Genomic DNA, 24,286 nt, shown 5'->3' on the forward strand with positions numbered 1-24,286 from the left:
TTTTTGAAAATTCTGTGCGCATGTGTGTGTGTATGTGTATGTGTGTGTGTGTGTGTGTGTGTGTGTGTGCTTGTGTGTGTTTACGTGTGCGTGCCTGTGTGTGTGTGTGTGTGTGTGCATGAATTTGAATGTTTTGTGTGTGAAATAGGACGGAGTGTGGCACAGTGGGTAAGGAACTGCGCTTGTAACCGAAAGGTCGCAGGTTCGATTCCCGAGTAAGAACACTGCCGTTGTACCCTTGAGCAAGGTACTTAACCTGCATTGCTTCAGTATATATCCAGCTGTATAAATGGATACAATGTAAAGTGCTATGTAAAAAGTTATGTAAGTCGCTCTGGATAAGAGCGTCTGCTAAATGCCTGTAATGTAATGTAATGTAATGAAACGCAGAGGTTGCCCAAGTGAGCAGATAGCAATCATAAGCATGGTGTTGGTCTTTCTTCTTGAGGTCAGGCGCTTTTTCTTGAATTAGAGGACACCCTTCTTCCTCCAACCAGTCTCTCTCTCTCTCTCTCTCTCTCTTACTCTCTTTCACCCCCCTTTGAGTAATGCACTGTATGGCGCATGGCACATCGCCGTGGTGACGACTGTGCACATCGCCGTGGTGACGATGCATTGGCCTCTCCCGTATGAATGAAGCATCAGGAGCGCGCTCAGTGCTGATGGAACACAGGGGATACTGGACGTGCACAGGGCTGGTTGGGGCACAGGGGATACTGGACGTGCACAGGGCTGGTTGGGGCACAGGGGATACTGGACGTGTTCAGTGCTGATAGAACACAGGGGATACTGGACATGCACAGGGCTGGTTGGGGCACAGGGGATACTGGACATGCACAGGGCTTGTTCGGGGCACAGGGCATATTGGACGTGCACTGGGCTGGTTGGAGCACAGGGGATGTTGAACGTGCTTAGGGCTGGTTGTAGCACAGGCACAGGAGATGTTGAACGTGCACAGGGCTGTTTGGAGCACAGGGGATGTTGAACGTGCACAGGGCTGGTTTATTGTTGTTTGTCGGCTGATTTCAGTGTTTTTATGCAGCTGCAGGTGTTAAAGATGACCTGTAGTCCGGCACACCGGTGTGTGAGCTGATATCAGGCCTAGCATATGCCTTTGACAGGTATTATCAGAATACAGTTTACTCCGAACACACACACACACACACACACACACGCACACACTCATGCACACACACACGTACGCACACACACACAAATACACACATTCCTTCTTTAATCCACTGCCATATTTAAACAAACCTCACCCACCTTCACCTCTTACATGCCTTCCTGTGCAGAAGGGGTTCTGGGGCTGTTTCATATCAGACATGCCTCTCTCTCGCCCGCTCTCTCTCTCTCCCTCTCTCGCCCTCGCTCTTTCCCTGTGTTTTATCTGAGTCTTTTGAAGTCTTTTGAAGTACTCTAGGGACCATGTGACTTCTCAACCGGACCCCTGCCCACCCCACCCATCTCCCCTCACATTCTCTCGCCGTGTGTTTTACCGTCATGTGACCGATGGCCTCTCTGTGGAATGTTGGAATGAACATTCCAGAACAATTCTGCAACGAATCAGCGTAATCCCGCCATAACGATTACAGACCCGGATCGATCATCACGCGTCTTCCTTCTACGTTTTTTTTTTTTTTTTTTTTGTGCGAGTGGGTGTGTGGAAGAGATTAGGATGCCAGGTCTCGTGCTACCTCTTTTTTTCCCCCTTGTTGCTTATTACGGTACAACTGGATTGATCCAATACTAAATACTAAATGACGCAATTCATTGAGGAACAGCTGGCAGCACGTTAAACCAAACCGCCCGCTGACACATCATTCCGGAGGTTAACTGTTGATGGAAACAGGGCGCATAGAGGCATGTTTCAAGTGCCTTGCGGCGCGCGCTTCTCTCAAAGTTTGAGATTCTGTTCATCTGAGGCTTTTTCTCCTGAGCGATGGGACGTCCTGGCCATGGGAGGGTGTAGCAGGTTTCCTAATATAACGGACGATAGGGGAAGATAAGGAGTGGGGGGGCTGCGTGGGTGTGCCCTCTTAATGACTTGTGCGGCATTCTTCGACTCGCGATCCAGTTACTCAAGCGAGACAGGACACTAAATCACCAATACAACGCGTTTCTGAGACCAGTCAAATCCAGCGACCGCGAGGGTAAAAAGCAAAAAATATTAACCGCCTCCCGAAATCTATTTTGAAAACACAGATCTCTGTTGTGCTATCGGAACTGCTGTAATTAACTTTTTGCAACTATTTGCCTCTGTATCTGAAACCCGTGGACACAGAAAACTGACGTACAACGTAAGCCATTTCCTTTTTTATTTATATGTTCATTCATTTATTCATTTATTTATTGTGGTTAGTTGCAAAGTATAGCCTATGGAGAGATCATTGCCAAAATGTATTATAATTTTAAGTTGCAAGACGACTGCGGGGGGGGGGGGGGGGGGGGGGGGGTACAATGAAAAACATTGGTGTTCAGCAGAATTTGAGCAGCGACTTCGTCTGTAGTCCTGCAGTCCCGCTACTGCAGAACTGGTGAAAAAGTTTTACGTCTCGAGTAGCGAATTTATGGCGCTCTGAGCAGCCGCAAGCTGCGCTAAGAGCTATGACGTTTGAAGTTCGAATCGTTTGTGTTGCGACTGTCTTACGTTGTCTAAAATACAAACCATATTATTTCTTAAATAGACTAGGTTTTCGCTATGTAATTGTTGCGTCTTGTATCATCGCCACTGCATAATAAGAAGATTGTCTGGGTACGGTGTAAAGTCTCATCTGCGCGTGCCGTCCGCGCGTGTGACTCGATTTTGATACAGCCGCTGATTCTGAAGCAAACACCGACGTCAGGTCGTTACCATAGGGACAACAGAGACAGACTCATCACCGTATTTCCACGGCGCATACAGGCATATGCAAAAACACATCAGCGTGTATTTTGTTACACAATACGAAATACCACAAAAAATTCAGCATTTTGAAAAGATTACCCGAAAGTCACTGTGTAAGTATAGAGAATATGGCACATTTTTTAAAAATATGACTTTTTTTTTTTACTGAATAACTTCCACTAAGTTTTCTGCGTAAATATTTGTTCACGCCATTCAAATGGGAGAGACTCTGTTGAATAACAATAACGTTCAGCAGTAAATCACCAACTCCGCTTATGTAATGCCACGTTTTTCAAAGCTCGGACATACAATGGTTTACGAGTAGCCTACAAATGTCCTAACTGCGACGCAACGAGGCTCTACAAGTCTCAGAAGTGAAATGATGTTGATCAGGATCTAGTTTCCCACAATCACTGTAGCAGTAGATAGGCTACTTCTAGAGCCGTTAAAAATCACGCGTTAAATGACTGTATGTGATCATGCCTTGCGTGTACAACTTCTCCGAGACAGCCTCGTCTCAAATGGCTAATGACAAGATTAATGTGCCGTCGTGCTCGCGCGTGAATGGGTCCCATGGGCCGGGATTAAACCCCGACCAGCGGCTAATGTGGCTGGTAGTCCCGCAGGGCAATGAGAAATTGGCAGTAACATTGCCCAGGGTTTTTGATAATAATAATAATAAGAAGAAGATTATTATTATGCCATATTCCCAATTAGCTTCACTTCTTTGGGATATTGAGTTCCTCCTCACAACCTTTTATCATATTACAATGCATTTATTTGATAGCTTTTGGCAAGCTTTTATCCAAACGAGCACATATGCATTTCAAACACTTCTGAGTTTTCTGCGGTTTATATATATTTTTTATTTTCCGTCAGTGTTATTATTGCCCCAGGTGGGGTAGCAGTGTAGTGGAATGGGTAAGGAACTGGTCTTGTAACCTAAAGGTCATAGGTTCAATTCCCGGGTAAGACACTGCTGTTGTACCCTGGAGCAAGGTACTTAGCCTGCTTTGCGTCAGTATACATCCAGCTGCATAAATGGATGCAATGCAAATGCTGTGTAAAAGTTGTGTAATTCGCTCTGGATAAGACATCTGCTAAATGCCTGTAATGCAATGTAATGTATGTGCATAGCTTCGTGTAATGCTTCCCAGCTGGTTTTAGGCAGTGTCTGGATTGCCCAGCTCAGCTCATAACTTTACGACCCTGTGAGTCTCACCTGGTCGACACTCTGAGGTGAGATAACTCCGCCCAGCTTCTGCGCTAACAAACCCGACGATTGGTTTACTTTTTTCCCCTCTCTCTCTGAGGAACCCCGATCCCTGATTGGGCGGGAGCCCAGGTCCTCAGGTTTCTCGCTCACTAATTGTCGTCTTTTTTTGGACCGCTTGGCTCGTCAACAGGAAACACACGTTGTGCAGCTGCTCTTATGCCGCTGCTGCAACCTTGCGGTTGCCCGGCAACAGCAAGCACCTTCGACCTTGCATCACATGGATAGGGGTGACATAGCTCAGGAGGTAAGACCGATTGTCTGGCAGTCGGAGGGTTGCCGGTTCAAACCCCGCCCTGGGCGTGTCAAAGTGTCCTTGAGCAAGACACCTAACCCCTAACTGCTCTGGCGAATGAGAGGCATCAATTGTAAAGCGCTTAGGATAAAAGCGCTATATAAATGCTGTCTGTTTACATGGGCTTGCATTATTCTACCAGCAGCCCAGTTTAGGCCAGTGGTTCCCAACCCCTGTTCCTGGAGGTAAACCGTCCTTAAGATTTTCACTTCAACCCTAACAAATCTCGCCTCGCCCAACAGCTCGGCGTCCCGTTGAGCTGCTGATTAGCACAGTCGGGTGTGGCGAATTAGGGTTGAAATGAAAAACCAACAACGGTTATGGTTGATCTCCAGGAACAGCGGGTTGGGATTCACTGGTTTAGGCCTTGGGGGGGACACGGCGTGACCCCTCTTCCGCAAACCGTCCGCCCCAAACGAAGCGGTTAAACAGCGAAGCGAATGAAGCTCTGAGGCGCTCCACGTTCGGGTGCGCTTCGCTGGCGCGGTCACACGTCGCTAAGGTATTTCCTGCACAACCTCCATTTCTTGAGGGGGCCTGCCAGTCAAGCCCCTCCCCCCACGTGGCACCCCTGTGTACATGAGAGGAGGTGTGAAACCCTAACACGGTGCTTAGCACAGCGTTCAGTCCCTCCACACAGCTGTGTGTGTGCGCGCGTGTGTGTGTGTGTGCGCGCGTGTGTGTGCGTGTGTGTGTGTGTGTTTGTGTGCGCGTGTGTGTGTTTGTGTGCGCGTGTGTGCGTGTGTGTGTGTGTGTTTGTGTGCGCGTGTGTGCGTGTGTGTTTGTGTGTGTGCGTGTGTGTGTGTGTAATGATGTGCTTCTGGGTGGGGGCATTGTTGCCATGGTATTCCAGCTGTACCTGCCTATGGGTTCAGCTCTGGCTGGTGATTAAAAACACATTTTTTAAAATTGAAATACTTGACATAACATGCCACAAGATCCATGAGAACACATTATACTTATCATGCAGTGTGCTCTCTCTCTCTCTCTCTCCCCCTCTATCTCTCCCTCCCTCTCTCTTCCTCTCTCTCTTTGTATGTGCCCAAAGCGCTCTCTCTCTCTCTCTCTCTGTTTCTAATCAATCTTTGCTGTATTAGACTCGCTCTTTCGTTTTCTCTCTGACTGGTACTTTTCAGTCAACTTTACCGTTTTCAGCATGTTGGTCTGTCTCTCAATGCAATTCAGTTCAGTTCAGCTTCATTGACATGACAAACACAGCATTTGTATTGGCTAGACATAACAGAATATGGAATGCTGTAACAACGCATGTAATTTTGGTTAAGATAAGGAGACAAACATGCGTACATACAGGCGTGCATCTTTAAAAAAATGTAAGAGTGGAAGAATGAAATAGGGCTATGAGCTCTGGTCCACTAGAAACAGGGAGAGAGAGAGAGAGAGGAGCGGCGTGCTGTGTCTTGTTTCAGTAAAATCTAAATGACAGCCAGCTTGTAATACTTCCCTGCAGCCCTGACTTCCTTTAAAAAACATCGGAGACAAAAAGTGAAAAGACCTGGGTTGTGTGTGTGTGTGTGTGTGTGCATGGCTTCATGTGTGTGTGTGTGTCTGGGTGCGTGTGTGAGTGTGTGTATGTGTGCATTTGTATGAGTTTGCATGTATGCATGTCTGTGTGAGTGAGTGTGCGTATGTGTGTATTTGCATGAGTTTGCATGTATGCATGTCTATGCCTGCATTTGTGTGTTTGTATTTGCATTCATGGGTGCCTGTGTGTGTGTGCGTGTATCTGTGCGTGTGTGTGTGTGTGTGTGCGTGTGTGTGTGTTTGCGTGTGTGTGTGTGTGTGTGTGTGTGTGTGTGTGTGTGCAGCTGATTTGGTTGTTTCATGCAATCACTTTGCAATTCTTTTCTGTTTTAAAAAGTTTTTGGGAAACGGTCACTTCTGTTTACAGGCAGGAAGAACAGGGCAAGAGGGTGAAGGAAATAGAGAGAGAGAGAGAGAGAGAGAGAGAGAGAGAGAGAGAGAGAGAGAGAGAGAGAGAGAGAGGGAGAGAGAGAGGGAGAGAGAGAGAGAGAGAGAGAGAGAGAGAGAGAGAGAGAGAGAGAGAGAGAGAGAGAGCGCTTGTTGGATTAAGAGCTCCTGAGATAGGGGAATTCTGGGATTTTCCCACACTTTTAAACAGTGTTGGCTCTTACTGTAGCGTGCTTTCCTCAGCACACAGGACACAGGGGCTAAAGACCAGGGTCAGAGTTCATCTATTCATTTTGGACCCCCACCCCCCTCCCTCCCTCCCCTCTCCTTCCTTTCCCTCAGCTTTTCTTTCTCATCCATCTCTCTTCCTTTGATTTATCCCTCTCTCTTCCCTCCCTCCTTTCATCCCAGACGGGCCACTATAAATTCACGCTTATTCCTGAACACCCCCATATGTTTCAGCACGGATGAGAGCTTCAAGCTCCAGAACATTCCTGTACACTTCTGTCCGCGGGGTAGCGTGTCACTGTGTGTGTGTGTGTGTGTGTGTGTGTGGCCACAGACATTTCATTCAGTGCTGTGTGTGTGTGTGTGTGTGTGTGTGTGTGTGAGGCCACGGACATTTCACTCAGTGCTGTGTGTGTGTGTGTGTGTGTGTGTGTGTGTGTGAGAGGCCACAGACATTTCATTCAGTGCTGTGTGTGTGTGTGCCTGTCCGTGTGTGTGTGTGTGCCTGTCCGTGTGTGTGTGAGAGGCCACAGAGATTTCACTCAGTCCTGTGTGTGTGTGTGTGTGTGTATGTGTGCATGAGTTTGTATGAATGCATGTCATATTGTCAACCTTTGGAGTATGGTAAATGGACTGCATTTATATAGCGCTTTTATCCAAAGCGCTTTACAATTGATGCCTCTCATTCGCCAGAGTAGTTGGGGGTTAGGTGTCTTGCTCAGGGACACTTCGACACGCCCAGGGCGGGGCTCGAACCGGCAACCCTCCGACTGCCAGACAACCGCTCTTACCTCCTGAGCTACGTCGTCCTAAGTATGACACTGAAGGCAAACTACGACCCAAATCCTGAATCCCAAAGACCTCAGATTTACAACCTAAAGTTCCCCTTTAAACTCAGGTCTGAATCACAAGCTTAAACTGAGCAGTACTTCAAAACCCAGTGAGCACGAGCTGGGGTGGAAATCTAGCTTGAGAGACATTTTGACATAACAGACTAGCTGAACCCCCAGCGTAGCCCAGGTTTTACCCGGATGCAGCCTGGCTACGTCCTCATCGGCTGGATAACTTTCACTTTCACAGAGAATGTGGCCAGGGTTTCACCTGCATGCTTACACGGTGTTTCTTCATCCGCTTGTCACTGACTTTTCGCCACACAAATGTTCAGGAGGAAGCCAAGCAGAGCTGGCCTCTGAATGGGGGGGGGGGGCTGGGGGGGCTGCTTCTGGCCTGTTCCCAGGCTGTGAGAACAGGGGGGAGGAGGGAGGACCTGGTTTTGAGTGCGAGCAGAACAGTGTTTGGACATTAACTACCAGGGGAGCATCTGTGCGATTCATTACTATCAGCTGGATTTGGGCGTGTGTGTGTGTGTGTGTGTGTGTGTGTGTGTGCATGTGTGTGTGTGTGTGTGCGCGTGTGTGTGTGTGCGTGTGTGTGTGTGTGAGTGTGCATGTGTGTTTGTGTGTGTGTGTGTGTGTGTGTGTGTGTGAGTGTGTGTGTGTGTGTGTGTGTGTATGTAGTGTGTGTGTGTGTGTGCGTGAGTGTGTGTGTGTGTGTATGTAGTGTGTGTATATGTATGCGTGTGTGTGTGTGTGCGTGTGTGTGTGTGTGTGTGCGTGAGTGTGTGTATATGTATGCGTGTGTGTGTGTGTGTGTGAGTGTGTGAGTGTGTGTGTGTGTGTGTGTGTGTGTGTGTGTGTGTGTGAGTGTGCGTGTGTGTGCGTGTGTGTGTGTGTGTATGTAGTGTGTGTATATGTATGCGTGTGTGTGTGTGCGTGAGTGTGTGTGTGAGTGGGGCAATCAGGGTTAACACAGACCTGCAGTCTGTAGTTCAGTTTGAGGTTACCAGGACTAAAGAATGCAGTGATTGTGGGAAAAAGTGTAATAAAAACACACTGGAGCCATTCCAGCAGGAAAAGGATAAGACTGATATAGTATACGTGCGTGTGAACATGCCTGTGTGTAAAAGTGTGTGTGTGACAGAGAGAGAGAGTGAGTGAGAGAGAGAGAGATAGAGAGAGAGAGAGAGAGAGAGAGAGAAGTAGAGGAAGTGAGAGAGAGATAAGGCAGAAGGCATTTTAGCAAGTTCTGAGCGTGTGATTTCTACAGCCTGCTTCACCCGTCAGGCACAGCTAAGGACACACCTCTGTTTAAACAGCTTGGTATGTGGTGTTCTTTACTCAGAATAAAAAAATTTTAGACAAAGAAAAAGGACAATTCTTGTGCAGAAACAGCCAGGTTCATGTGAACAGCCAACGACGTGGAAACAATCACAATGGCGGGTAGCAGTGGCAGTGTGTTGGGCGTTTGACCCCCATGATCCAAGATTTGTTTACAGTGTGGTGGGGGCGGGGGGGGGGACTCAGTGAGGTGGGACCCACTCAGGGCCAGTACCTGAGTGATGCATGGCAGCCATTTTAAACCCGGAAACACACCACACATCAGGGGCTTGCCCCTGACCATTCTGGGGCCCTAAACACAGTATTTGTTTATGCGTTAAATTGCGGAGATTGTTATCGTGGACCAGGGTTGATTTCGATCGTGGACCTGGGGGGTCTGTTGGTGCTGGGGGGGGGGGGGGGGGGGTTGGTCGGGTGGATGATTCAATGGGGGTCTCTACCAGTTGTCAGGGCTCGACAAAATCGCGTAGTACGCATATACAAAGAAACAACCTTCCCACACCTCAGCTAAAATGTAGAAAGAGTGAAGTATAGATGAGATCCTGCTCGCCACGAGTCTCGCATTCAAAGGCTGTGATGTCATCAGACCCATCACACAACATCTGGTCGGAACAGCAGCTGGAGCACGACGTGCAGCAGCTGGCTCCTTCACTGCAGTGTCCAGGTGTGCTTCATTAGCCAGGTGTTGCCAGAGTGAGAGCTGGCCGACAAGTAACAGCGATAGAACCATGTATTACAGTACTAAGTTCTATAACTTCATAGCTACATAAAGAAAACAACAATGGAACCATAATATATTAATTATATGCGAATGTAATACTTGAAAATTCTCACTCTGTCTCTCATTCTTTCTCTCTCCCTCTCTTTCTCTCTCTCTCTCTCTCACTGTCTCTCAGGATGCCGGTGGAGCTGGTGGGGAGATTCCCGTCAGCGGGCACAGGGGCGGGCACGGGCGCGGGGGCGGGCGCGTCCCAGGGGGAGGGGCCAGTGGAGAAAGTGGCGGAGGGCAAGGAACCGGAGGGAAAGGGGCGCTGTCGCCGCTGGTTACGGTGGGCATGTCCTAGCTGTTGCCGAGGACAGAGCGAGTTGGGTGACGCGACGGTGGACGCTGTCCGCCCAGACGCGACCCGCCCAGACACGACCCCTGGGAATGCGACGGACGTGGACAATGGCGTAGGACGGGCGGAGGAGGACGGGGTGAAGCCGCCCCAGCCCCTAATCGGGGACAACGAGCTGCAGGGTAAAACAGGCGGGAGCACCTCACTGCACATGTGCAGAACCACGCTACACTCTACGCTCTTACTGCTCATGTGCAGAACCACGCTACACTCTACACTCTTACTGCACATGTGCAGAACCACGCTACACTCTACACTCTTACTGCACATGTGCAGAACCACGCTACACTCTACACTCTTACTGCACATGTGCAGAACCACGCTACACTCTACGCTCTTACTGCACATGTGCAGAACCACGCTACACTCTACGCTCTTACTGCTCATGTGCAGAACCACGCTACACTCTACGCTCTTACTGCTCATGTGCAGAACCACGCTACACTCTACACTCTTACTGCACATGTGCAGAACCACGCTACACTCTACGCTCTTACTGCTCATGTGCAGAACAACCCTACGCTCTTACTGCTCATGTGCAGAACCACTCTGCACTCTACACTCTTACTGCACATGTGCAGAACCACGCTACACTCTACGCTCTTACTGCTCATGTGCAGAACCACTCTGCACTCTACACTCTTACTGCACATGTGCAGAACCACGCTACACTCTACGCTCTTACTGCACATGTGCAGAACCACGCTACACTCTACGCTCTTACTGCTCATATGCAGAACCACGCTACACTCTACACTCTTACTGCACATTTTTCTATGTGAGTGTAAATATTACTCTCCCCCCACCTCTCCCTCTCTTCTCCTCCCTCCCTTCTACTCAGATGTATCGCTGCAGGTTCGTTCCGTGGACCTCCTGAAATCTCAGAAGGAGCAAAACCGCGCTGAGCATCAAACAGACCAGTACCTCAGCGATGACCTCATCATCCGCCGTGGCCAGACCTTCCAGGTGGCCCTTGACCTCTCACGACCTTTGAACTCCGACACCGACAAGCTTCACCTGGAGCTCAAGACAGGTGTGTGTCTACGATTCGACAAGTGTGTGTTTGTGTGACAGGTCCTCTTGAAACCTGAAAGTATGTGTGTGTGTGTGTGTGTGGGGGGGGGGGGGGGGGGATTCCACAGGGGGATACATGTAGGGGATGAAAACGAACAAACAAAAATATTCAAAATACAAATCTAAATACCTCTCTGTCGGTATGCATTAACAATGTGTGTGTGTGTGTGTGTGTGTTGTGTCACAGGACCCCGCCCCCTGGTGTCAAAGGGCACACACATCATCATCCCATTGGTAGAGGAGCTGAAAGGTGGCCAATGGCAGGCCAAGATCATGGAGCAGGACGGCAACAGGATCAGGCTGTCCATCAGCTCCCCTCCAACGGCCCTGATTGGCCGATACCATCTCACCGTGGTGACCCGCGGCCCAAAGGGCGTGGCCACCACACCTGAAGACCTAAGCAATGACATCATCATGCTGTTCAACCCCTGGTGCATGGGTGAGTGAGGGAGGGAGAGAGGAGGGGGGTAGTATGAAGTATTTGGAGTATACTGCCTACGTTACGCTTATTGATTCGGGTGAATTGGGGGAGGAGTTGCCCCTTCTCTCACAGGGAGGTGGTAATGCCCTCTGACACAGGGGTGATATCGCTATTTTAGCTCTCTGTGAGACATTCTTTTGCCCCCAGGCAAGCTGAAATACCCTTGCCTCACCCCATACAGGCAGGCGTGCCTGATAGGCCGCTCCAAACTCGGACACAGTCTCTGATAGGCCACTCCAAACTGTAATACAGGCCCTGATAGGCTACTCCAAACTTTAACACAGGCTCTGATAGGCCACTCCAAACTCTAACACAAGCCCTGATAGGCTAATCCAAACTCTAACGCAGGCCCTTATAGGCCACTCCAAACTCTAACGCAAGCCCTGATAGGCTACTCCAAACTCTTAACACAGGCTCTGATAGGCCACTCCAAACTCTAACACAAGCCCTGATAGGCTAATCCAAACTCTAACACAGGCTCTGATAGGCCACTACAAACTAACATGGGCCTGGACACTAGCACGCTTCTTAGCCTGACGAAAAAAACAGAACGCCAATCAACACTTTGTATATTATGCCTGACTGTGCTATCAAACCAAAATGTTGACCCAAATAATTGTGTACATTACGGTAAGTACGGTGTACTGCTGCCCTGGTTCAGTATTGAGCATTAATGTCCCAGGGGTTTCCTGCTGGCTGTGGAGGGGCTCTGTGAATGCTATTTACGTGACGTGAATAAATGAGAACAGCGCCCTCTACAGCCCAGGTGGTCTTAATGCATTGTTAAATATTGCATAATAAATATGCAGTAATAACAACCAATAACAACAACCATCTCTTTCTCTCCTTCTCCCTCTCTCTCACTCCCTCTCTCTCTCACTCCCTCTCTCTCTCTCTCCCCCTCTCTCTCACTCCCTCTCTCTCTCCGTCTTCTTCCCCGCCTCTCGCAGACGACACGGTGTACATGGACGACGAGGAGGAGAGGCAGGAGTACGTCCTGAACGACACGGGGAGGATCTACTACGGCACGGAGAAACAGATCGGAGCCCGAACCTGGAACTATGGACAGGTAGGGAGGAGAGAGAGAGGGAGAGAGAGAGAGAGAGAGGTGGAGAGAGAGGAGGAGAGAGAGAGAGAGAGAGAGAGGAAGAGAGAAACCTGCATAACCTGAACCACACTGATCAGCCCCAATAATAATAATAATAATAATAATAATAATAATAATAATTGTTGTTATTATTATTATTATTATCATTATTGAATATTGTACATTGTTATTAATAATCCTATTCATTTCTATTAAATAATAATAATAATAATAATAATAATTGTTATTGTTATTATTATTATTATTATTATTATGTTGCTTTATATAAGCTTTCCCCTTCTCCCTCAGTTTAGTGAAGGAGTCCTCGCGGCCTGCCTCTACATCCTGGAGAAGAGCGATGTTCTGGCGCCCGGCCGGGGAGACCCGGTGAACGTGGTCAGAGCCATAACCGCCATGGTGCGTTCACTGTTCACGCGCACCGTCAACATCTTCACTCGCAGCTGTCGTAGCCACGCTACCGTTTTCACTAGCGCGCTCTTGGTGTCAGTCGTTCTGCTTAGTCGTCAATTCAGTTAAATCCATTGATAAAATTATCATTGGTGTTCAAATATAATGAAATTAAATAGAGAAAGTGTAATCAAAGAAAAATAATACTAATAGATGCTTATGCTTAGTTATCTAAGTTATAATTGCAACATGGACATCACAGTGTCGAATGCCTACAAGAATGAGTCATTATGGGTGAATATTGCTCACATTGTGGATATTACTGCAAACCTTTACCTGAATACATTATGTGGAAATTAATCTTAAAAGATAATTCAGTGGGAAACAGCGCCCCCACTCTCTGTGCAGGAGCAGCGGTGGAATTGCAGGCCAAGGTGGCGACAGCAACATGACGCACGTTGGGCTGAAAATGAGCGAGGCTTCTCTTTAAAGGACTGACAGCTTCTCTTCAACAGTCATGGAAGGGCATCTCACTTTCTCTTTCTCTCTCGCTCTCTCTCTCGCTCTGTCTCTCTCTCTCTCTCTCTCTCTCTCTCTCTCTCAGATTAACTCCCCGGATGATCGGGGGGTGTTGGAGGGAAACTGGTCGGGGGACTACGCCGGTGGGACCGCGCCCACGGCGTGGAGCGGGAGTGTGGATATCCTGAAGAAGTACCACGAGGAAGGAGGCATGCCTGTCAAATACGGCCAGTGCTGGGTGTTCTCCGGAGTCACCACCACAGGTGTGTGTGTGTGTGGTGTGTGTGTGTGTGTGTGTGTGTGTGTGTGTGTGTGTGTGTGTGTGTGTGTGTGTGTGTCCGACTGTGACTGTGTGACTGTTAAACCTGGTGCATGGACTAATTTAGAGAGGATTTCAAATGATGGGCCCCCCCCCCCCCCCCCTGAAAATAAAGCAAAACAACTTGCTTGTGAGGTGCGTGGCGTCATTTCATTCTGAACGCAGAGAGTGTCTCACGAAACACATCCCCTGCAGTCCTGGCCAATCGACAAAGCGTACATTTATTTAAAAAGAAAGTCTCAGCAGATTCTTCTGACATCTCCGTGTGATATACGGCGAAACCAGTGGGACTTATTGCCCCTCCCTCCATACTCCCTCACTAAGTTTGGTGTGACTGTACAGGTAACCTTACACAGCTATAACTATAGCGTTATCCAAAAGGAAATCCAAGGAAAGAAAGCGAAAAAGAAAGGATATCTAAAGGGGGTCAGGGATTCTATGGATCAGTCTGAATGGGTGAGTTCTCAGTCTGCATCGGAAGGTGGGCAGGGTTTCTGTTGCTTCGACTGCAGTAGAAAGCTTATTCCACCACCAAGGGGCAGAACAGACGGGAGACGTGACCTGGAAGTGCAGTTGTGTGTGTTGTGTGTTGTGTGTTGTCATTGCAGGAATGGCAAGAAGGGCCACAAGGAGGTTGTGATACTGCTAAAAGACTGAGGCGTAGAGAGAGCAGAGGAGAGAACCAAGGACTGACCCCTGGGGGACACCCGTTTACGAGCTCACCCCCATGCAACCTGTTTCTCTGTTGACCTCTTTCAGTGCTCCGGTGTCTGGGTGTCCCTGCTCGAAGTGTGACAAACTTCCAGTCTGCCCACGACACGGACGTCTCCCTGACAATAGACATATATTTCAACGAGAACATGGAAGCTCTCAACTCCTTGAACTCTGACTCCGTCTGGTAAGGCTGACATTGTGGCCTTTCTGTCCCCGATGACATCGCTCTGATGCTTTTGGCATCGCTACCATTCTAGTGACTTCTGTTTTTTTTGTTTTGTTTTTTTTTTTTAACCATTTGCATGCCCCCTTCCCCTTTCTCCCCGATTTGGAATGCCCGACAGCACACATAGCTTCACTTATTGCCAGAACAGTGTGGGAAAGCACATGCTGTCCTCTGAACCAGGCAAAGGCAAGCCGTGTCCCATCATGCCGCAGTTCGCAGTTCCACAGTGCCACAGCTAAACAGAAGGATTTGCAGGGACACATTCGCCCAGCTGGCACATACTGAGATGCTGTCATCCTAGGCAAATAAAACCCTGTCGTAGATTCGATTCTGATAAAGGCTGAAATCTGTGTCTCTCTGTGGGTCTGGGATTGTGGAGACTGGTGATGCCAGTGAGATGAGAGATTTATGGGATTTCTCTGAGCTGATTTTTCAGATGTAGATCCAAACTATCCTGTTTCTACAAGCTTTCCACTCCAGAGGCCTGTGTCACAAAACAGGATTGCTGAGTTGGCTGCGAGTAAAGCCCAGAACACCTCCCAATTCTGGCAACATGGACTGAAGTAAAAAGAGCTTTTCTGGGTTTTACTTTAGCGCAGTTATCCAGCTAACTCATGCGACCCATATCTCAGCCTGTTGTCCTCGGCAATGTTTAGCAAGAGCGTTTGCATCAGATGGGGTATCCTGGAAACCCCGTTACCCTTTCCTTTTCTTTCGCTTACATATTTTCCCCCCCTCAACTTACCCCCTCAGGTTCAAATTAAAATTCAAAATGCTTTATTTGCGGGGAAATGCATCATTAAATATCGCCAAAGCGTGGAGCAACACCTGCCGACGCAGATGAGTAACCAGCAACAACGACGACAACCATCTCTTCCTCCCTCTCGCCCTCTCCTCTCTCTCTATCTCTCTCTCTCTCTTTCTCTCTCTCTCTCTCTCTCGCCTTAGGAACTTTCATGTGTGGAATGACTGCTGGATGGCACGGCCGGACCTGCCCCCGGGGATGGGGGGGTGGCAGGCCGTCGACTCAACCCCACAGGAGACCAGCCAGGGGACCTTCCGCTGTGGACCCGCCTCTGTCACGGCCATCCGTAACGGACAGGTCTATCACAAGCACGACACGCCCTTCGTCTTCGCTGAGGTATCCTCTCTCTCTCTCTCGCTCTCTCTCTGTCTCCTTTCTTTCTCTGTCTCTTTGTTCCTCATCTGTCTCCTCCCTTTCCTCTCTTGGAGACTTGTGTGTTCTGGCTCATGTGTCATCTCTGAGAAGCTGTCTTTTCTCTCTCTCTCTCTCTCTCTGTCTCTCTGTCTCTCTCTCTCTCTGTTCCTCCTCTGTCTCATGTGTCATCTCTGAGAAGCTCTCTTCTCGCTCCTGTCCTCTCCCAGGTGAACAGCGATAAGATCTACTGGCAGAGGAATCTGGACGGCACCTTCAGCCAGATCCACAGTGAGAAGAAGGCCGTGGGGCACTTCATCAGCACCAAGGCTGTGGGATCCAACATGCGGGATGACATCACCCACCTCTACAAACACCCAGAGGGTAAGGGGACATCACCCACCTCTACATGCACCCAGAGGTTAAGGGGACATCACCCACCTCTACATGCACCCAGAGGTTAAGGGGACATCACCCACCTCTACATGCACCCAGAGGTTAAGGGGACATCACCCACCTCTACAAGCACCCAGAGGTTAAGGGGACATCACCCACCTCTACATGCACCCAGACGTTAAGGGGACATCACCCACCTCTACATGCACCCAGAGGTTAAGGGGACATCACCCACCTCTACATGCACCCAGACGTTAAGGGGACATCACCCACCTCTACAAGCACCCAGAGGTTAAGGGGACACCACCCACCTCTACAAGCACCCAGAGGTTAAGAGGACATCACCCACCTCTACATGCACCCAGAGGTTAAGGGGACATCACCCACCTCTACATGCACCCAGACGTTAAGGGGACATTACCCACCTCTAAAAACAGAAGGTAGGGAACATCCGGCGGGTAGGAAGAACTGAAGAACATGAGAACAGGGGAGGTGGGGGGGGGGGGGGGGGAGGGGGGGGAAAGAAAGGGAGAGAAATAGAATGAAGTAGAGGAGCAGAAGTGGGAGAGAGAAATTGAACAAGACAGGGAGGAAAGAGATTGAGATGAAAAGAGGATAGAGGGGGGTGTCTCTATTGCTGGTGATTGCACAATGATTGCACTGGACTGAATTACTGAGAAACCACCCAAGCTTTCAACTTTAGCACTCGTTATTCATCATGTGTCAACCCTCCACCCACCCATTTCTCTCTCTCTCCCTGCCCTCTGCTCCCCCCACACTCACTTCCTCTCACTCCCCCCCCCACACTCACTTCCTCTCACTCCCCCCCCCCCCCCACCCACTCATCAGGGTCAGAGGAGGAGCGCATCGCTGTGGAGACCGCCAGTCGCTATGGCACCAAGCCAAACATCTACTCCGCCCCCATGGCGGAGGACGTGTGCATGCAGGTCACCATGGAGGGGGAGGGGCCCTGCATCGGGGTAGACGCCCAGTTGACCATCGTCCTGCGCAACCAGAGTTCCCACCCGCGCAGTGCCAGCCTCCACAGCCAGGTGGAGGTCATGTACTACACCGGCGTGCTCAAGGGCACCATCAAGAAGGACCAGTTCCTCGTCGAACTCATGCCCAACGAAGGTGAGAAACCGGGGACCCTGCGGTTGCCATTTTGGCTCGAGAATGTGACCGCCCACAATGATATACCTGTATACCGTTTGTTGAGGAGAAGATTTCTTAGCAGCAGTTTGTTTATTATGTCTGTGGGGGAAAGTTGATTGGAACCAAAAAAATGTTGAAAGATGCATACATAAATAGATACATAAAGAAATAAATAAATAAACACTGGTCACATGACTCCTGTGCATTAATTCCTATGTGTGGTCAAGTAATTCCGTCCCCTGCCATCTCTCTCACCCCCAGTTAAGACCATCACCTGGGTCCTGCCATATCAGAACTACCAGGACCAGCTGGTGGACCAGGGTGCGCTGATGCTGACGCTGTCGGGTCGGGTTCGGGAGACCCAACAGGTTCTGGCCACACAGACCAGTTTCCGGCTACGCACTCCAGACATCAACATCACAGTGAGTATCACCAAACCATACTCCAGCTCTGTTCCCTACAGAAATCCCTCACCAAACCCATTACCGCTAACCCAAGCCCATACTCCAGCTCTGTTCCCTACCGAAATCCCTCAACCAAACCCATTACCGCTAACCCAAGCCCATACTCCAGCTCTGTTCCCTACCGAAATCCCTCAACCAAACCCATTACCGCTAACCCAAGCCCATACTCCAGCTCTGTTCCCTACCGAAATCCCTCAACCAAACCCATTACCGCTAACCCAAGCCCATACTCCAGCCCTGTTCCCTACAGAAATCCCTCAACCAAACCCATTACCGCTAACAAAAGCCCATACTCCAGCCCTGTTCCCTACAGAAATCCCTCAACCAAACCCATTACCGCTAACAAAAGCCCATACTCCAGCTCTGTTCCCTACAGAAATCCCTCACCAAACCCATTACCGCTAACAAAAGCCCATACTCCAGCTCTGTTCCCTACAGAAATCCCTCACCAAACCCGTTACCGCTAACCCAAGCCCATACTCCAGCCCTGTTCACTACAGAAATCCCTCACCATACCCATTACCGCTAACCCAAGCCCATACTCCAGCCCTGTTCCCTACAGAAATCCCTCACCAAACCCGTTACCGCTAACCCAAGCCCATACTCCAGCCCTGTTCCCTACAGAAATCTCTCACCAAACCCATTACCGCGAACCCAAGCCCATACTCCAGCTCTGTTCCCTACAGAAATCTCTCACCAAACCCATTACCGCTAACCCAAGCCCATACTCCAGCTCTGTTCCCTACAGAAATCCCTCAACCAAACCCATTACCGCTAACAAAAGCCCATACTCCAGCCCTGTTCCCTACAGAAATCCCTCAACCAAACCCATTACCGCTAACAAAAGCCCATACTCCAGCCCTGTTCCCTACAGAAATCCCTCACCAAACCCATTACCGCTAACCCAAGCCCATACTCCAGCCCTGTTCCCTACAGAAATCCCTCAACCATACCCATTACCGCTAACCCAGGCCCATATTCTAGCCCTGTTCCGTACAGAAATCCCTCAACCATACCCATTACCGCTAACCCAAGCCCATACTCCAGCTCTGTTCCCTACAGAAATCCCTCACCAAACCCATTACCGCGAACCCAAGCCCATACTCCAGCCCTGTTCCCTACAGAAATCCCTCACCAAACCCATTACCGCGAACCCAAGCCCATACTCCAGCTCTGTTCCCTACAGAAATCCCTCACCATACCCATTACCGCTAACCCAAGCCCATACTCCAGCCCTGTTCCCTACAGAAATCCCTCACCAAACCCATTACCGCGAACCCAAGCCCATACTCCAGCTCTGTTCCCTACAGAAATCCCTCACCAAACCCATTACCGCGAACCCAAGCCCATACTCCAGCCCTGTTCCCTACAGAAATCCCTCACCAAACCCATTACCGCGAACCCAAGCCCATACTCCAGCTCTGTTCCCTACAGAAATCCCTCACCAAACCCATTACCGCGAACCCAAGCCCATACTCCAGCCCTGTTCCCTACAGAAATCCCTCACCATACCCATTACCGCTAACCCAAGCCCATACTCCAGCCCTGTTCCCTACAGAAATCCCTCACCAAACCCATTACCGCGAACCCAAGCCCATACTCCAGCTCTGTTCCCTACAGAAATCCCTCACCAAACCCATTACCGCGAACCCAAGCCCATACTCCAGCCCTGTTCCCTACAGAAATCCCTCACCATACCCATTACCGCTAACCCAAGCCCATATTCCAGCCCTGTTCACTACAGAAATCGCTCACCAAACCCGTTACCGCTAACCCAAGCCCATACTCCAGCTCTGTTCCCTACCGAAATCCCTCAACCAAACCCATTACCGCTAACAAAAGCCCATACTCCAGCTCTGTTCCCTACAGAAATCCCTCACCAAACCCATTACCGCTAACCCAAGCCCATATTCCAGCCCTGTTTACTATAAAAATCCTTCACCAAATCAGCTATCCCTACTCCATACTCTGGCCCTGTTTACTACAAATTTATACATCAGTTATCAGTTATCCGTAACCCACACCCTGGCCCTGATAACTATGGACATTCCTCACTAAATCAGTTATCACTAACCCTAACCCATACTCCAGACCTGTTTACTGCAAAAAGCCCTCACCAAATCTGTCATCACTCATCCCGAAACAATTAGTTATGCTCTTACGAGCTCCAGCACAATCAGTTGTTGCTAACACTTTATCAATTACAGTGACCTACTACCAGGACCAACACATTCAGCTATCGCTAACCCCTATTCAGTTAGGGATCCTGTACCAGCACAATCAGTCATCAGTCACCCCGAATCAGTCACATCAGTGACAGTGAGGGATGTTTTGTGTCAAGTCTGAGCGTTATGTAGCTAACAAACACCGTAACCTCATGCGCTTGGTCCTTCCAGCCTATAGGGGACGCTGTTGTGGGCAAAGAGATGGCAGCCGAGATATGCTTCAAAAACCCCCTGCCATGCCCACTCAAGGGCGTGGTGTTCCGGGTGGAGGGGCTTGGCTTGCAGAGCATCAAGGAAATTCCAGTGGGGTAAGACACCACAGCTGTCCGTCTGTACCACTGTCTGTCTGCAGCCTATACCTGTCTGTCTGTACCTCTGTCTGCAGCCTATACCTGTCTGTCTGTACCTCTGTCTGTCTGCAGCCTATACCTGCATGTCTGTACCTCTGTCTGTCTGCAGCCTATACCTGTCTGTCTGTACCTCTGTCCATCTGCAGCCTATACCTGCATGTCTGTACCTCTGTCCATCTGCAGCCTATACCTGTCTGTCTGTACCTCTGTCTGCAGCTTATACCTGTATGTCTGTACCTCTGTCTGCAGCTTATATCTGTCTGTCCTTTACCTCTGCCTTCAGCCTATACCTGCCTGTCTGTACCTCTGTCTGCTGCCTATACCTGCCTGTCTGTACCTCTGTCTGCTGCCTATACCTGCCTGTCTGTACCTCTGTCTGCTGCCTATACCTGCCTGTTGTTTATACGTGTCTGACTGTACCTTGCCATTCTCCCCCACCCCCCATCTCTCTCTCTCTCTCTCTCTCTCTCTCTCTCTCTCAGTGATGTGGCCGGTCTCTCCGCGGTCACTCTGAAAGAGCACTTCGTTCCGTCTCTCTCTGGGGTCAGGAAGCTGGTGGCCTCCATGCACTGTCCGCAGCTCACGCAGGTGCACGGCGTGGTGGACATCGTCGTCCAGGACAACTGACCGTCCGTCCGTTCGTCCATCCGTCCGTTTGTCCGTCCGTCTTTGCTGGTCTGTCCATCGGCGCGAGGCTGCTTAGCAACAGCAGGATGACTTTTACCCGCCAGCCTTCATATAAATACATACGTGTCAAATACCGCAACGTTACGAAGATAGCAACGATGATGATGATGATGATGATGATGATGATGATGGTGGTGGTGGTGGTGGTGGTGGTGGTATGCTTTGTCGTCGTCATTTTGGCCAGTTTGTGAGCGTTTAGCTAACAGGCTCTCCCAGTATTGGTGCGTCTGGCTGGGCTGCCACTGAGACCCCCCGCTCTGGTGAAAGATGAAGTATAAAACGAAGATGTAGCATTTTTCTCCAGGGGCAGCTGTTACGACAACGCCCACACAGCCACATCATATTTAATTGTACTGCACACTCGATAAGGAAGAAATTCTGCAAAACCACAAATACCCAATAATACTCATTTTAGAAAGGGAGTTGCCTCAAATGTTCAGTGACAACTTTTAATTGGCTCTGTAATTGCCTCCTTCTTCTTCTAAGCTGTGTGGTGAACGGTCAAAATGGCTGCCTTGTATCATGCGCATCGCCCCGTGCGTTCGACGCGTTGCTGATGGTTGAGGTTGAGCTCCAAGATCTTGAAAAAAACGCTCTATAAAATGTAGAAAATGACCATTATCGTCTCCATTAAGGGGACGCCTAAAATATTCAAAGGCTCCAATTCAAAAAGGGGTTTGTGGGCAGAAGACCAAACTGAACCTGTACACTGAGAATTCAGAATGGTTCAGAATTCCCAAGCTGTATCCTCAGCCTGGATTACTATAATAATAAACATTTTCATGTGTAGTTTATACATATTCTGTAGTTTCATATAATAGTTTACATTTATATGTACTGAAGCTACTCCATATTATATTTCTTAGGTTATGGTATTAGGAACGGAAATCCGGCATTAGGTTCAGAAATCCAATAATACAGATTTTAATTATGGTCTGTGCATCACCTTCTATTTGGGATTGAAACACAGAAAACACTTTGGGGTTGGACTGAATTAACCTGAAAATGTATTTTTAGAAAAACAACCAATTTTACTTCCAGATGATGTGAATACATTACAGCCTGCATCTTCTTCCATGTGAGTGTGTGACACTGCATATCTAACAGCTGTAGTGAGCCAGTCCTTTTACTGCTGCAACATTGTTACAGCCTTAACCTGAAGTGGAACCAAAACCCAGGGGGGAGGGTGTTCCCAGGGGACACAAATGCTGCGCACCGTAGAGTATCCAGATGCCTTGACTGTTAGCAGAACATGTTCTGAGCCTGTACATCAACCAATCCCATTATAACTATGTGAAATTATGGCCCAAATATAGCACAGTACATATTCATTGACAGTGACACGTGACATATGAAGATGTGGCACTTTTTTTGTTTACAGAGGTAATATTCAGTATGATGTTGATGCATATGTGTGCATGTATATCGATCTGTGTACGTTTGTATTAAGCATGTGAGTGTGTGTGTGTGAATGTGTGTGAGTGTGCGTGCGTGCGTGCGTGTGTGTGCATGTGTGTGTGTGTGTGAATGTGTGTGTGTGTGTGCGTGTATGTATTAAGCATGTGCGTGCGTGCGTGTGTGCGTGCGCGTGTGTGCATGTGTGTGCATGTGTGCGTGCGTACGTGCGTGCGTACGTGCTTGCGTGCGTGTGTGTGCGTACGTGCATGCGTGTGCGTGTGTTAATGTAAAGGCTGGGTTAGTGCATATGAGTATGTGCGTTGTGGGGGGGAGCACAACAAAGATTTACAGGCTACTTTCTGGCTGCAACAGCGTGTGGCAGCGAAGGCAAGAGAAGGTGCACTGAGATTCCACAGAAGGTTCCCACGGACTGATTTTGTGTCCTTAATTCCCGATTGGAAGGAAATTCATTTACATTCTTTGCATTAACGTCTGTATCAAAAAATGTTATTTACTGTTTTATTATTATTCTCAGTTTCGTTAAGTGTTGTATTACAATGAATAAAATAAACTTTAAAAAATAATTAACATTTTTACTGATGCACACACAGAGTCATTAGTTGTATACAAAAAGCTTGGATGTCTTGCAAAGTGGGCCACATACATTGTCTTCATCGGAAGGTGTAGGTGCAATGCAGGGCACGTCATAATGTAAAATGGAACAGGCTACACATTAGGTACATCAGGATAGTTCACTATGCTAACAACAGGCCAAAAAGTGGTTTCCGGCACTTCTTGGTACACTTGTTACTGGCTATCAAGAGTGCTGTCTATCTGTTCTCCTTAAGAAATGCCAACTTCCCTTGTTCACCTGGGATTCCGGCCTATCTGCACTGCCCTCTAGTGGGAGAAGCGAATTTTGCAATTCTAGTGAAATTTTAAGTTTTTATTTTAAGCTTAAAAGACCATACCAGTATTTTGTATTTAGTTCAAAGCCCATTTACTACAAAGTTTGCATCAGTCACAGCGCTGCAAACCAAATACAAATCATACAACAGCTCTTCAGAATTTTGTATTTGTTTTTCCTACCCCAACTGGCAGCCACTGGTTTCCATTCATTTCCGTGCAGTATGCAAATCAACTTGCAGACCCTTGAAAGCTGCTTGTGATAGGCAATCCGTCATCGTGAAAATAAAACTCAAATAATTTTTTTTTGTCACAGTTACATTATCATTGTGTAATAAAGCATTTTTATAAGTAGGTCACAGTTACATTATCATTGTGTAATAAAGCATTTTTATAAGTAGGTTGCTATGATAATTAGCCTGGCTAACTTCCGACTAGCGGAGTTGTTTTTTTTTTGTTTTTTTTTTCCAGTCAGGAATTGCGTTGCCTGGGAACACCATCAGTCCTCACGTGGAAGTACTCTGTGATTGGATGAGCAAGGCAAAAAAAAAGATGAAAATGTAAATACAGGATGAAACTTTTAACCAATCGACGGCATTCTCCGTAATTACGTTGCCCTGTGCTAACTGTCTGTCAGTCACAACACATCTCCTCAAGACACCACCACGACACAACGTTTTTCCTGCCAGAAATTGTCAAATAAAGACAAATAAAATAAAGACAAATAAAGTTCAAGCACCCATGACTTCTTCATCCCGATGTGATTGTTTGCAGGAAATAGTTTGTAGTAAATGGGCTTTAAAATGGAAAA

At 48.5% G+C, this 24,286-nt stretch overlaps 1 protein-coding gene across 4 annotated transcripts; it reads left to right on the forward strand.

Moving 5' to 3' along the window:
• The first annotated feature begins 1,693 nt into the window (after nt 1-1,693).
• LOC118234052 (protein-glutamine gamma-glutamyltransferase K-like) lies at nt 1,694-22,519 on the forward strand. Of its 4 annotated transcripts, XM_035430358.1 has the most exons (15): nt 1,694-2,156; nt 2,288-2,303; nt 9,689-10,032; nt 10,752-10,943; nt 11,172-11,423; nt 12,416-12,534; nt 12,862-12,969; nt 13,565-13,742; nt 14,558-14,696; nt 15,687-15,879; nt 16,125-16,278; nt 17,140-17,424; nt 17,707-17,867; nt 20,306-20,442; nt 20,967-22,519. In XM_035430358.1, the coding sequence occupies exons 3-15, from the start codon at nt 9,690-9,692 to the stop codon at nt 21,109-21,111; spliced, it is 2,406 nt and encodes an 801-aa protein (XP_035286249.1). In that variant the 5' UTR covers nt 1,694-2,156; nt 2,288-2,303; nt 9,689; the 3' UTR covers nt 21,112-22,519. The 4 variants fall into 4 exon arrangements, with proteins under 4 accessions (XP_035286249.1, XP_035286250.1, XP_035286248.1 ...); XM_035430359.1 differs by lacking the exon at nt 2,288-2,303; XM_035430357.1 differs by having other exon boundaries at nt 1,695-2,303.
• Nucleotides 22,520-24,286: the final 1,767 nt, after the last annotated feature.

Source organism: Anguilla anguilla, chromosome 8 (genome assembly GCF_013347855.1).
Source record: "Anguilla anguilla isolate fAngAng1 chromosome 8, fAngAng1.pri, whole genome shotgun sequence".
NCBI classification, from domain to species: Eukaryota; Metazoa; Chordata; class Actinopteri; order Anguilliformes; family Anguillidae; genus Anguilla; species Anguilla anguilla.

Bases quoted from the DNA above. Each gene is read 5' to 3' on its own strand.
- LOC118234052 (XM_035430358.1), top strand. From the start codon at position 9,690: ATGCCGGTGGAGCTGGTGGGGAGATTCCCGTCAGCGGGCACAGGGGCG. The intron at 16,279-17,139 runs GTAAGGGGACAT...CCCACTCATCAG, and splicing joins CCTCTACAAACACCCAGAGG to GGTCAGAGGAGGAGCGCATC. The intron at 17,868-20,305 runs GTGAGTATCACC...TGGTCCTTCCAG, and splicing joins CTCCAGACATCAACATCACA to CCTATAGGGGACGCTGTTGT.